We start from the raw sequence: 13,763 nt of genomic DNA, 5'->3' as shown, positions 1-13,763 counted from the left end.
CAACCTGCCTTTTCCTACCTGGCTCAGAGAGCCGAGGGATCTGTTTAGAGGCGGACACCTCAACTCTATGCCTTTCCTAGCAAAAAACCCAATCCCTCCCACCCCTGTGCAGGTGCTGTTACCTACCCGAAAACAGTCACGTAAACCTTTGCGCTGGGACGTTTGTGTGGTTACTGCAACCGCAAACAGGGAGGGGGCTTCGGGGAAAACACCTCTGGGGACCTGTGGAAGACAGAGGGCCGTGCCAACGCTCGTAAGGATAAGAGCTGTTGCCCACACTTGAAACACCGCGTTTGTCTATGTCTCGTACCATGATCTTACAGAATGGGGAAAGAAAGCACACAGTGCTACAGCCCAAGTTGTACGAATAAACAAAGACTTCTGTGTCTAGGTGTGTCCAACTACAAAGGTCACTTAGGTGTGGGGTTTCTTTTCCTCCAGAGTGATCCTGTTCAGGGTGTAATATCCCGTTTCATTTCTACAGTGCTTATCACTTAAACTTAACGTTCAGGATCCTTGGGTCTGATATCCTCCCAGTGCCCACAAGAAAGAGAACCGAAAAGCATCAAGGCAAGCGGGTAGTACTGAATACACAGAAGAGGCAAAAGTATTACATTGGAAGTATTGTTCTTGCATCACTCCGCTTTGTGGAGAGCTCGTATTATCAGGTTTGTGTGCGTGTGCGTGCACGTGTGACTCCTTCCGAGGAGGAAATAGGATCCCTAGCACTTAGGGCAGAAAATTAGTAACAAAACGCACGCAAGGTAAGGGCTGATAGCATCTCTCTAATCTCGTACTTCATCTCCTATGCTCAAGAAAAATCTGTTGACTTTTCAGCGTTCCTCTGCCCAGGCTGCACGCTGCAATTAATGGGCCCGTGTTACCCTACCCCCTACGACAACCGCTGAAGTTTGCACCTTCATTTTCACGAGCCGCTGCCCCGGGCGGACTTGCTCCCCCCCCCCGACCCGGCCGAGAAAAGCCAACCCCCCCCGCCCCCGAGCTCCTCCGTCCCTTCCTTCCCCTTTCCCAGGCGGGGTGCGGGCGCGCTTAACGGCGGCCGCAGCCCGGGCTGGAGCAGGTGCAGCGACAGCCGCCCGCCCGCCGGGGGCCGGCGGAGGGGCCGGCGCGGCGGCCCGGTGCGAGGCGCCCCCGCCCCGGTGCGGGGCGGCCACGTGGAACCGCGGCTCCTACTTCCTGCTCCGCATCACCCCGGCAGCCGCCGCCGCCGCCGCCGCCGTGCCCAGCGGGGAGGCAGGCGCGGCAGCCCGCAGCGGGGGGGGACTACCGGGGAGGAGGGGAAGGAAAAAGGAAGGGGGGGCGGGAAGGAAGAAAGTTTGTACGTGCGGCGGCGGGAGGAAAGCCTCCGCAGGCGGGCGGCTGCCCGAGAGCAGCGGCGGCCGGGGGAGGAGGGGGAGAGGAGGAGGAGGAGGAGGCGGCGGCGGCGGCGGGGCCGTGCCGTGCCGTGCCGTGCCGCGCCGTGCCGGGCGGGGGGCGGAAGCCCGCCGGTGTGCGGGGCCGGGCGCTGCGTGCGCGGCGGCGGCGGGAGGGAGAGAGAGGGCGGGCGGGAGGATGCGGCTGAAGCTGGGCTTCCTGCTGCGCGCCGTGCTGCTGGCGGGCAGCTTCTTGGGGCTGCTGCTGCTCTGGTCCTCGCTGTCGCCCCGCACCGAGGAGCCGGCTCCCCCGGGACGGACGCGGGTGAGTGTGCGGCCGCGCTGGGCGGGGGGACGGGGACGGGACACGGGACGGAGTGGCTGGCGGCGGGGCCGCCGCCCGAGGGGTGACCGCCGGCGGCGGCGGCGGCGGCGGCGGCGGGCGGGTAGGGGGCGGCTGCCCGGGCTGCGGCCTGCGGCGCCTGCAGGCCCGAGAGGGGAGCGCGGAGCGGCGGGGCCGGCCCCAGGATCCGGCGCCGCGGCCAGCCGCCGCCGCCGCTGGGGCCGGCCGCGGCGGGGCCCGGGGCCGTCGCGCCGCGATGGGCCCCGGCAGCCGGTCCGGGCGGGTGTCCGGTCCGCGCCGCGCCGCCCCGCCCGGCGCGGGGCCGCCGCAGCTCCCCCGCCCGCCGGCGGCCGGGCCGGGAGCGCGCCGCCGGTGTCCGCCGCCGGTGTCCGCCGCCGGCGCGGTGGTGCGGGCGGGCGGGCGGGCGGGCAGCGCTCCGGCGGGGCCCTTCCCCGGGACCTCCCCGCCGGCGACGCCCTGGGCGCCCAAACCGCGTGGGTCCGTGTCCCCTCTGGGGGCTTTTCCGTCCCTAAAATCAGCGTGCTGGTGTAGGCGGCGTAAGCACCCCGCGGAGGTCTTCGCCCCGAGCTCCGACGAGGGGTGCAGGTGTTCCCCTCTCCCGCTCGCCCCGCCGCCACGGATCTGCCTCCTGGCGTTTTACTAACCGAGCGGCAGGTTTCGCCAAGGAGAGGCGGCCGGTCAGGTAATTTAAGAACAGGGCACGGGAAGCCCAACGGCGTGGGACCGATCGTGCGGGCGGTGCAGGTCTCCCACCCCGAAACGGTGGGGCGACCCACCCGCGAGGCGCCGGCTGGGCAGCCCTTGGGCCGAAAGGGACTGGCAAGCCCTGGAAATGCTCCGGGCCAGGCGGGCAGCTCTGCAGAGCAAGCCTTGCCACGGCCTTGTGTCCGTCCATCAGGCGAGAATAATCTGACCCTTCGACACCCGGGTCTTGGAGTCAACGGGCTTCTTCCGTTTTCACCAGGTGTTTTAGCGCTGTCGAAAGTAACTGGACTTAAGGAGATCTGCTTGAAGTAAGATTAGTCAGGATTATACCGATCTTCGGTAACGTCATGAAATTTTGCGGTGATTGTCTTAAAAAGTGATCTTTTACGATGCGTTCGCTCACGATCTTGGTCCTCTCTAGTGGGCTGCTTTGAATAATTGCAGAAGGCAAGCGAGCTGACAGAATTCTTGCTTTTGAAAACTGGGAATTACTTCGGACTCTTTCAGCAGATGCTCTGTCTTCCGAAGCTGTTACAGTTTTCTGTGTCTTGGCAGTTACTGCTGAGATAATAGGCCGTAGTGGTTCTTTTGGAGATACACAGCTTATTAAGCGGTGAAGTTTCTGTAATCTGTTCTTCTAGATACAACGTGGGCTTGTCTGCGTACAGAAAAATCTTCAGGAATATTACTAGCATGCCTCCCAAGAAAATGTCGGGCAGTAAACATTTTGCGTCAAAACCAGTCAAATTACTTTTCCTGCTTAGGGACAGGTAACAGACCTGTAAGTGACATCCTCTGGCAGAAAAAAAAAAAAAAAAAAGTTGTGGTTGCATTGCTGGGTAGGGCAGTGACCGTCTTCAGATGATTATTCTGGGATGACAGCTGAAATATTGCAGTCCTACAGCATGCGTGCTCTATCAGTTTATTCAGGTGCTGTAATGAGTCATGCTGTCCTTTCTCATGAGTCTGAAGGCTTTTGCTCGGAGACTTTTGAGCTGAACCCTTGTATCCACCTCTATTCGCGTGTGAGGTCTAATTCGGAAATCTTTTCTAGCTGGTGCACGTGGCAGTAAAGGAGTTGGAAGAATTTTTACAGTCCAGCCCCTGATAAAGCGGCACTCTGTCTTGATTACCCACGCCTTAACTGGAGGAGGAAATGCCCGTCTATGACAGCCACCTCAGGAAATAATTCAGTCTTTGCTGGGAACAAATACAATTATATTAAGCAAACACTGTCAAAGATGAAATCTAAACAGAATATCTGGTTCATTAGCTAGATCAGCTGTTTACTTGTTGTGATATATATGAGTGGGTAATATGTGCTTCTTCACCGTTTCTGGGAAGCAATATTGTTATTACTAAATTTGTGTTTTGGTTTGGACTGCTTTCTTCCTCAAGCTGCTCAGGTGAGGACTAGTTAAACATTAGTGAGCGGGCTCGCTACTAGCAGTGCTCCAGCATATTTCTGGGGAGCTGGCAGAGCCCCGGAGTACGTCCAGAGGCAAGGGCCTTTGGATCCTGCATCCTGCTAGGTGAGGCAGCGCTGACCCCGTGAGGTGGGCTTGTCTCTGGGGGGTATGCTCCCTGCAACACCTGGAAACAGACTGTGCGTCGGTGCAGTTCCTGCGCATTGGAACTAGGAGTTTAATCATAACTGCTTCTCTGAAATGCACTCGTGGCATGCACTTTGTTAAGTCATACAAATATGTTTGCTCTGTTGTTAGTTGCCAGAAAGTTTGTTAAGCTACAGATAACAGAATAATTCTTCTTCTTCCCGTACAACACCCTCCTCCTCCCTTTGCTTGTGCTGAAGGCTCTAGCCAACAAATGTAGAATTCCCTCTCAGACAGTACCAGCTTAAAATAGAATTTAACTTTTTATAGCTAACCTCAGGCAGTACCCTTTCCCTCTCTGCACTGTAACCCTGGGCACTTTTTAATAACACCAAGGCATTAAAGAAGCGAAGATGAAAAGTTCTGCTGTGTTGTTCTTTTTATGTTTATAACCTTGAATCTTTCCTGCGTACAGTAGCAGACAAGAATGGGTAGTACTGAAGATCTTGTAGAAGTGTTATAACTTTAAAAAGTTTTTTTTTTTTTTTTTTAAAGTATATTCTCCCTTCAAACATTGTGTTAATATTGTTTCTACTGATCGGAAAAGATTTCAGGGATCTTTTGGAGAGACAAGATGATTAATGTACAGAGAGTTTTCAATGAAAAAGTGAAAGTGGAGAAGTGGCTGTTCAGGAGGGAAATGAGAGAACACAGAGGTAATAACAGTAATACAGGCAGTTGGAGGTAAGACCTTTCTTTCTGATAGAAGACTGCCACAGATGTATCTGTTCTGTGAAAGCATATTCAGAAGTTGGGGGGGACACAAAGATCTTCTCCAGGTAACCCCACTGTGGAGCTTTGTTTCTGCAAGACACCGTTTGAGGAAAAAGTGCTTGCAGGATTCAGAGGGAGAAGTTAAGTATTTATTTATCTGCATTATCAGAAGTATCCAAACAGAATAAAATAATTCTTATCCTGGAGAGCTTTTAGTTTCCAATCTAAACCAAATGGAAACAATGAAAATATATTAAGGTCTATCCTCAGAGTCTTTAAAAGCATATCTGCTTTTATGTAAGTAACGACACCTGCTATCTGATAGTAAGGATTAAAAGGGTACTGAAGATTTAGGCAGGGACACTCTTGTTCATGGCTGTGAGAAAAGATTAGGTAGAATCATTGATTTGATTATTATGTACGTGTTGTGGGGTCTTTGGGATGTTTTCTGATACCTTCTGCTCTTCTGGACTGAGGGATCATGGTTTTCGAGCTAGCAGGAAATGATTGAGGCTATTCATCGTAAGAAGATTGCTGTAGGGATCGCAGCTATTGTTGGTCTCCAGCGAGATGTGTCGCTAATGATCAGCCTCAGAGGTACAGCCTTAAAAGCTGTTGTCATCGAGGAGTGGGTAGAACAGCAGGCAGAACCAATGGACTGAAACGGTAAAGAAAGATTCATGACTGAAACAGCTTATTTGGAGGAATAAATGTAGTATATACATGTATATACTACATATATATGTACATATAAATGTAGTATATAAAGTCAACTTTAACGCTCCAAATCTGACCAATTACAAAGCGTTAAAGTGACCAGATTAGTATTCAGAAGCTTTAAAAGTTATGTATAATTGAGGTTGGTGTTTTGGGGGTTTGGTTTGTTTGTTTGTTGGGGTTTTGAGTTTTTTGGGTATTGTGTTTGGTTTTTTTTTTGAAAGCTCTTTTTAGCTTACCTGCGGCAAAACTCGAAGTACAACTTTGCATGCTCATAGTCTATGTGGTAGTAGCGTGATCAGTGGTGTCATACTTACTCTAATCCTCACTGGAGCACTCCAAGAAGCTGATAGAAATGACCCTATTCATTTGTCTCTGTGAAGGACAGTAAGTAAGAAAGACTGTCCAGCTTGTTACTAATCCCCTTCCAGAGCCTAGGAAGGTAGTAAAAGATTTGCTGGAGGTGTGTGGCTGACCTTGCACAGGTCAGAAATGTGGTGGCAAGATGGGAAAACCCACAGAATAAAATCCCTGTTCTGCCCTCCTCTTCTGTGCAGCAAGGAGAACTTCCTGAAATCTCGGCATGGGCTGCCTGGCCTTGTGTCTGGGAACCTGGTGCTTCAGATTCAAAGCATTACAGTATTTGCAGTATTTCCCGACTTCAGCTAGCCTGTAGCTCACTGCACCTGAGCCACTGATGGGCTGCCATTAACTTGCCTTGCCATGTATTGAAGGCATTTAATTTTCTGTGTCTGCAAGTGACATGTTCTCAATGCGCTCTCCTTTAGGGAGTATTTGTTCATCAACAGTTCTCAGACTTTCTGGACTGGGTTCCCAGGGCTTTTTTTGTGTGTACAAGTAATTAGAAAACTGTCACCTTCGTCCTACCACCTCTGAAAGCATGCCCATCTCCTACGCCAGCTGTGCTCTCAGTGCTCTGTAACTAAACGGGAGCTTTTGAGGGCACAGTCTCCCACCCTTAGACTTTTATACCCTCGTCTCTCCACCAGGACGGTTAGCTGTCCTTGCTGCCATAGGTCACGGCAGCCGTGTCGTAGCGAGGGAGGAGCGGGTGCCCTCGGATCGGGAAGGGAGGCTCTGCCGAGGGCCCTTCTGCAGGTGGCGATTCTGGCATGTCCCCCCGGTTCAGGAAGCCAGATGGTGGGCTTGCAGCTGGGGCTGTGGGACCTCACCAACCGCCAAGTTTAAACATTACAATTCCCACGTGGCCACTAGAAGGTGGAGAATTTATGATGTGGAGGCGGAGGAGTTAGGGAAAAAGAAAAAAAAAAAAAAAGCAAAAGCTGAATGGACGTTTTCTGAGCTTTCTAGTGACACCCCTTCTCCCCCACTTTAAGGACCACTAATATCCTGTATGCCTTGGCTGGATTGTCACTGAGAACTTAATGACAAGTTGCAGACTGAACTTGAGGTGTTATTGTGGTTTAAATTAGATTCTTTGCAGTGGAAGTCCCAGCGGAAATTCTCCACTTTCCCTTAAGGAGTAACGGCAAATGTGCTTAGAAGAGAAACCGAGATGCAGGAATCTGAAGTTGATATCATTACTGGAGGAAAGGGAATAAGGTGATAAATCTGATGTAACAGGGAGAGTGGTGTTCAGTAGTGAAGGGATTCAAGTTGTCCGAGTTTGCTAAAGACATGATACATTGCGGTACACAGGTGATCAAATAACAGAATAATCTCTCTCTCTCTCTCTCTCTCTCCCCAATTGCTTTGTATAGTTATCTAGACATCGGTCACTTTTTTGCTGGTTTGCCTTTCTGTAATGGGGTGAGACCTAACACAAGGAGCGCCACATCAGTTCTGCTGCTCCGTCATTACCTGAAAGCTCAATGCAATCATTCATCATCTGGGTGTGAAAAGCTCCCTACAGGTGCAGGGCTAGACGTAGGCACACCGCCTTCTACAGTCAAAGCCGTAATAAGTCACTACTGCTTGCGTGACAGCAGAAATGAACACCGGCAAATTTTTCATGTTCAACAAGTTTGGTTTGAAATCTGTGTGCAGGGAGGCAGTGAGCTTGCTATAGCCAAAGTATTGCTGTTGTAGGAAGCAAGCATCACTTTTTTTTCCCCTCTGTTTATTACAGTAATCTTTAGTGTTGCTAGCGACAGTAATAGGCAAAATGTTTGTGAGATATTAAATGCTAATTTTTTTTTAATGTATGCTTTCATCTAAATTGGCTTTGAAAAAGCTTGTCACCCTTGGGAGAGTGTAAAAACCCCAATCCCTACCATATTAAAAGTGAAATCTTTTGACAAATGCTTCCAGTTATGTTGCAGAATAAATGACCACAAAGCAAATTATGTGAAGAAATGAGGGAAGAAAAAAAAAAAGCCTAGATAATTCCTACAATTTATGTATACATACATAGATCGTATTAAAAGTTTCTTGAACTCTTTTGTCATTAAGATCCTTTGTAATAAGTTAGGTAAATAATTCATTATTATCTCAATACTATTAATTATGTATATGTCTACTCCTCCAGAGACAGCAGTGTCACACCATTTTATACGTATGTGACAAGATTCCTTTTGTTCTATTCTAGCCCCAAGTGTTACCGTTCATGAGTAATGTAAAAGAACTGAACAGCTGAAAAATCAAGGATCTTAAGTTAAGTCTGGCATTTGCTTTTCAAGAATCCCATTGCAGGAGAAGGGGATCTAGAGCATCCAGTGAGCCTTTGGCAGGATCCTCAGCATAGGACGAAAGGTGGCTCCGCACTCTTAGGTAAGATTATGCAACAGAAAAACTTAGTGATTGTGTCTGTTTCGGGGATCACACAGGTAAAACTATGCCACTGTTGCAGCACTTAATGGAGAAACCGTGAGTAAGACCACCAAAATAAAGAAGGATCAACACAGTGGGTTGGGTAGGTTATCATTTGTTCTTTAAGAAAAAATAAGATAACGGAAGTGATAATTCGTGCTGCTTAGTGGCCAAGCAATGGGGCATTAAAAATAGCGTGTTATAAAGACCTTTTTTAAATAAAAATCTAGGTAATGGTTAACTCTCTATTTTAAAGGTGGTGAGTTAAGGTACGATGGCTAAGCTGAAGTAGCAGAAGTGCTGGTGCTAGTAAACTTAGTTATTGGAAAAGGCTCAGTGGGTCATCAGGATGCCAGCCTTGAGAGAAGGCATGTCATATCCAGAAGTAGGTATGTGGGGTTTTCGCCACATGGCCAAGCAGCATGCACCTTCCCTAATCCAAGCTCAACAGAGTTAAAATTGCTTGTATTGAGCTGACATTCCCTAATGAAAAATGACAGTATCTTTGTCCTATTTTTGTCAGATATTAAATCAGCATTACGGGAGACTGCGAAGTAGAAATAGGGCAGGATAAGCTGTTACTTTAATAGGTTTGACTTATACCTTGGGGGGGTGGGTGGGATGCTTTTTACAGAAACTAGGCCATATAATCTGAGAGAAGGATTCCAAGTCTGGTAACAGTTACGTTTAATTACTAGATTTCCTCCGTAAGTATGGAAAACAAACGTCTACTGTGAACGATTAGTTTAAAAATAGCAACATGCTGTTTAAAAGGCTGCCTCCTCCATCAGTTTTCTTTAATCTTTTTGTGAATTAAAGGGAATTTATCTTGCTGAATCTGCCCTTAGCAGTCCACCTCTGCCCCACAGCGCTGTAGGTTTAGACACTGTTCTGGTGAATGAGGTCCCCCCCACCCACAACCAAGAGCAATGCCAAGGTAACGTGTTCAGTTGTTGGCAGAATGGCCTAACAAAGGGGAGCAATAAGCAGCCAGCAGCGTGCATATCTTTGCAACCTGTGATCCTGTTCAGGCTTGGATTTGGGGGTATTCTGGCCTTTCATCTAATACAGGTCTTGGGGAGAAAAAAAATTAAACTCAGTAGATTTCTGTAAACTTAAACCAAAGGTTAAGTTTGTACTTTATGGCAGATCTCTGGATGGGGATTTATCAGTTTAATTATAGCCTCCTCCTCGCAGGAGCTTGCTGGGAAAGTATGTGTGTTTGTGGAAAGGGGGTGGTTTGTTGTTAATAATTGCAAAAAGATACAGAGGAGAAGGCTAATACTTGTATTCTACCTTTGATTTTCAAATAAACATCCTTATTGTGTTCCCCCTGCTTGGGACCAAACAGGTTTAAAATACTTGCTTACTCACTGGAATATAATTTGAATTGGTAGGTCTGAAATTTGAAAAAATCTGTAAGAATTCTTTGCTTAGTACGAGCTGGTTTTGAAATGGGTTGGTGCTTTCTTAGGGATGCATTTTATAGCACAGAATTCCTATTCTCTGAAAACCCATTGACTTCCCGTGTGGGAATAAAAATGTTATTCTTACCAGGCTACATACATACAATACGTTATTAGTGAAACAAAAATGGCTACTTTTTGTAATGAAGATACGATGCTTAAAAAAGGATTGTATTAAGCAGGAATTAAACATGGTTCTTCATGCGTACGCATGCTTTCTTGCAACTTGCAAAACAAATTGCTTTCCCCTCCCCCCTGCTCTGTTATAATAAACTAACTGTTTGCTGCTCTATGGTGGTCTGTATTTCTTTTAAGTTTCTCTCCTACCACGTCTTCTTGAATCCTTCATTCTAATCTCTGACTCCAGTAATGCTTTTTAGTATTGCTCTGGCTTTCCTTAAGCTACAACTTATTTTCCTTTGATTTCCTTGTGGAATGTTCAGTTGCAAATAGCAGCAGTCAGCACCGATGTGCAGTAAACCCCTGAGCAGCAGGAGAGAGTTGTAGGAAAGTACAAGGTAAAAATAATATACTGGTTTACATGCTGTTTACATTTGGAAAACTTTCTTTACAGTTGAAAGTCTCAAAATACAACTGTTAATGAAATTAAAGCATAAGCAGATGGTGCTCAGCCCACAAAGTTTCTTACTTATTTTGTTGTCTTTTAAAAAATTGGCAATGAAAATGGCTCAGCAAGAACTGTTCTGACTTGAGTGAATACAGTTGATTTTTTTTAATAAGGCAGAAAGTATTATGTTAAATAGCGTGTTTTAGAAAAAAATAGAAGATTTTTAATGAAATTTAATAAGTTTTTTTCATATTTGAACATTTTTGTCTCAATTTGGGGATTAAAATTTGCTTTTGTTTTGACCTGTAGTAAAAGACTTCCCTTTTAAGGATGACTAAATAAAACGAGGAGTAGCATTTCAACAGGGCTGAAGCATAGCAGCATCCCATTTTATTTCTCAGTTCCTGCCTTTATGGATTTGAGATATTTAAGAAATCTCTTTGTTTTGAGCTAGTTAATAAGAATTCTAGATATGTCAAAGAAAGAGATATTTATAATTTTAAGTTGCCTGTAGGAAATGCTTCATCTGTAATAACATTTTGAAGCAAAGCCAAAAAAAGTAACCAGGCTGCCTGTTAAAAGCATTTGGGATGCTAATGTCATAAGTTTTCTGTTCTACCTATTGAGGAAGGAAGACCAAGAAAGACTATTGAGATAACGCGGTCTTCAGAGAAAATAAGTTGTTCTCTGCATGCTTTAGTCTTGAAACAAGATTTGCTACACTCTCACTTAAATGAGGCCTTGAAGTCAGCTCTTCAAGGCTTGTAATATATGTCTTTTATAAGCTATCCATGTGTCAATGATGCATTTATCATGCACCTTCGACTGCTTCACCTGCTCTGTCTCTGCTAATCCATCTCCCACAGTGTTATTCTAACATGCCAAAGCCCTTGAGAAGCTTTAAACAGCAGCTATGAAATATGTTGGTTTTTTCTCGCCTCTTCCACATTTTCCACCCTTACTTCCCTCCTCTCTATGAAATATGTTCCTTCTGCACAGGACCAAGACCTTCACTAGTGATTAGCTTAAAAACAGTATCTCGGTATTCTGCAGAGGTGAAAAAGGGTGGGAGGTGGGGTTTTTTTGTTGTTTGCTTCTTTTGATGGAATATGAGCTTTTAGTGATTGCCTGTAAGTGTACCACCTGCCTCTGATCAGAGAGCTCTTAGCCAGAAGCTGTCAAGTCCAGAAGGATGGTGCATGCATCTCCTGTGCCTCAGCTCCTGCGGGTGTGGGAGAAGAATCACCTGCTACTTCTTGTATCACTTTTTGGAGATCCTCAGCTCCAAATGCTGCTATTTCATGCAATGTAAGGTACTCCTACAGCATGAGATAGTTACTGAGTGTGTAAAGTGGTCTCGAGTACTCTCTGTGGAGGTATTCCAGCCCTGGGTGTCTGAAGCAAGACTGCAGGTTAGTTTCTGGGATGCATTTGCGTGATCTCGGTGTCTAAGTGTTGAAGACTCCTTCTGTCTTCTGTCCCTCTCTGTGTTTGGCAATACCAATCCAAAATACTTGTCTTGAACACTTGCTTATTTTTAAGTTATGTAAACAGTACAAGAAAGGTTGGGCTAAGGAAGGCCAAGAAGCATTGACTCAACAGTGAGGCCGTGAAGCTCTTTGAGCAGGTCCAGGCATGAGCTCCTCCTTCAGGGTCACCAGCAGAAAAAACATCCTCAAGGAAAGCAGCTGTCCATGGCACTGGAATGAAGACTGGGAGAAGACTTTGATGTCAAACCTCGGCCAAACGGTTACTCTGGCTCAGCTTTGGCAACGTATGATGAGACCCTTGAGTGCTCATATATGGAGCAGCGGACAGGCGTCCAAAGTGTCAATGCCATCGCCATTATTTCATGTAGAGAAATGGGGCTTTGGGGGGCAAATCTCTGCAAGATACAGAGTCTCCGTATTAGAGAGCAGACTTAGCTTTTCCACAAATAGTCACGTCAATCACCTCTTGGGGAGTTAACAAGTTTTGCTCCTGTTATTATCTTCTACCAAGGCTGGTGATGACAGGGGAGTTGTCAAGCTCGTGTGATAAAAGGGAGCAGACTGCCAGGATAGTTCATGTAGCCTTTAATCTTTGTGTATGCCTGAGGGGCCTTGGGAAAAGAGGATGGCAGGGAGCAGGCTGGATTAATTTTTCTGGATGAAATGGATATGTCCTGGGGGTTGGCCTACTTTAAAAATAATTAGAATTCTTTGAAATCTGCTGTCCTTGAGCACAATTCATCTGTCCTACGTCCCCTTTCTCTGATTCCCATATGCCTAGATCTTGTGGTTGAGAGATGCCTTGTGCCTCTCTGGGAGGTGTTTGTTTTGGCGATATTTCCCAGGGGTGCATAATTTCTAAACCCAAGCTGACTTGCACTATGCGCGTGGTGAAATGTGCACAGGGGCTGCAGGTAATCAGAGGTAGCTAGTTAGGTTTTTGCTGTTAAGCTGGGGACAGAGAGGCTGCTGGGCTTAGAATAAGGCATATGAGACACTGATTTTCAGATCTTAACATAATTTTTATATCTCCTGGAAGCAATATGGTATCTTTTTTAAAAAAAAACAAAACAAAAAAACCCACCAAAACTTTTTTAAACAGTCCTGTATGTTTGCATCAGGTGATGAAGGTATGATTGGATCCTTACAAGGAGGCTTGATGGTGATCATTGATTGACTGCAGCCAGCACAAGTCCATGTTAGTGTAATGAGGTGCATTGATCTCTTGTTATTCCGGGTTCTTATTCCAATCTCATTCTCAGCTGAAGGATGAATACTTCACTTTATTTCTTTTTTTCCTGGTCAGATTTGTTGGGTTTTTTTCCCTCATTCATTCTTTGTGGGAATTTGGGGAGATAATTAGGCTTATTCTCACGACCCACTGTTCAACAGCTTAAGAGTTTTCTTGCATTGCATTAAGATATTAAATGATATGGATATCTGGAAATAAGGGAGAAAGATAAATGATCAGACTACTTCTCTTGACTTTATCCTCTGTAATAGCTTGGGCAGTCTGACTTCTAACAGGTTTGTCACAGGATATAAAATGCTAAGGTTTTTATGGGGGGAAAAAACGGTTTCATTTTAAACTCTACAGTTCATGTCTGTGATTAAAGAAGTCTTCACAGCCTTAAACGCTAAGCACCAAAGTTTTCACTGATAGAACTTGGCCAGTTAACGTTGCTGCAAAGGAGAGGCAGCTTGAACAGGTTTTTGAACAGGTTTTATCTTGCATGATATTTCCAAGAATTTAGTCTGTACTGATAACTTGTCAAAATACAGTTTGCAGTCTAATCCCAGCAATCCTAATTTTCAGGAATGGTTCACGGCTGTTAATTTCTAAGAAATAGGCAGAACTTTTATCTATTCATTTGGTGTATTTAACAACCATAATCTACGGCTTAACGTTATCAAAGGCATAATGTTGCAGGCAGAATTCATTACACTTTTTAGGTCAGTGCTT

The 13,763-nt window shown here is 46.3% G+C and overlaps 1 protein-coding gene across 2 annotated transcripts in view; it reads left to right on the top strand.

Moving 5' to 3' along the window:
- The first annotated feature begins 1,552 nt into the window (after nt 1-1,552).
- GALNT7 (polypeptide N-acetylgalactosaminyltransferase 7) overlaps nt 1,553-13,763 on the top strand; it is a 78,155-nt gene continuing 65,944 nt past the window's right edge. Inside the window, exon 1 of one of the 2 annotated variants that reach the window (XM_049793051.1) lies at nt 1,553-1,698. In XM_049793051.1, the coding sequence (XP_049649008.1) occupies nt 1,573-1,698 (126 nt within the window). In that variant the 5' untranslated portion in view covers nt 1,553-1,572. The remainder of the gene's footprint in view (nt 1,699-13,763) is intronic. The other variant, XM_049793043.1, reaches the window with a different exon arrangement.

Source organism: Accipiter gentilis, chromosome 3 (assembly GCF_929443795.1).
Source record: "Accipiter gentilis chromosome 3, bAccGen1.1, whole genome shotgun sequence".
NCBI lineage: Eukaryota > Metazoa > Chordata > Aves > Accipitriformes > Accipitridae > Astur > Astur gentilis.
The sequence above is the reverse complement of the archived record's forward strand: the minus strand, read 5'-3'. Positions and strand labels throughout refer to the sequence as shown.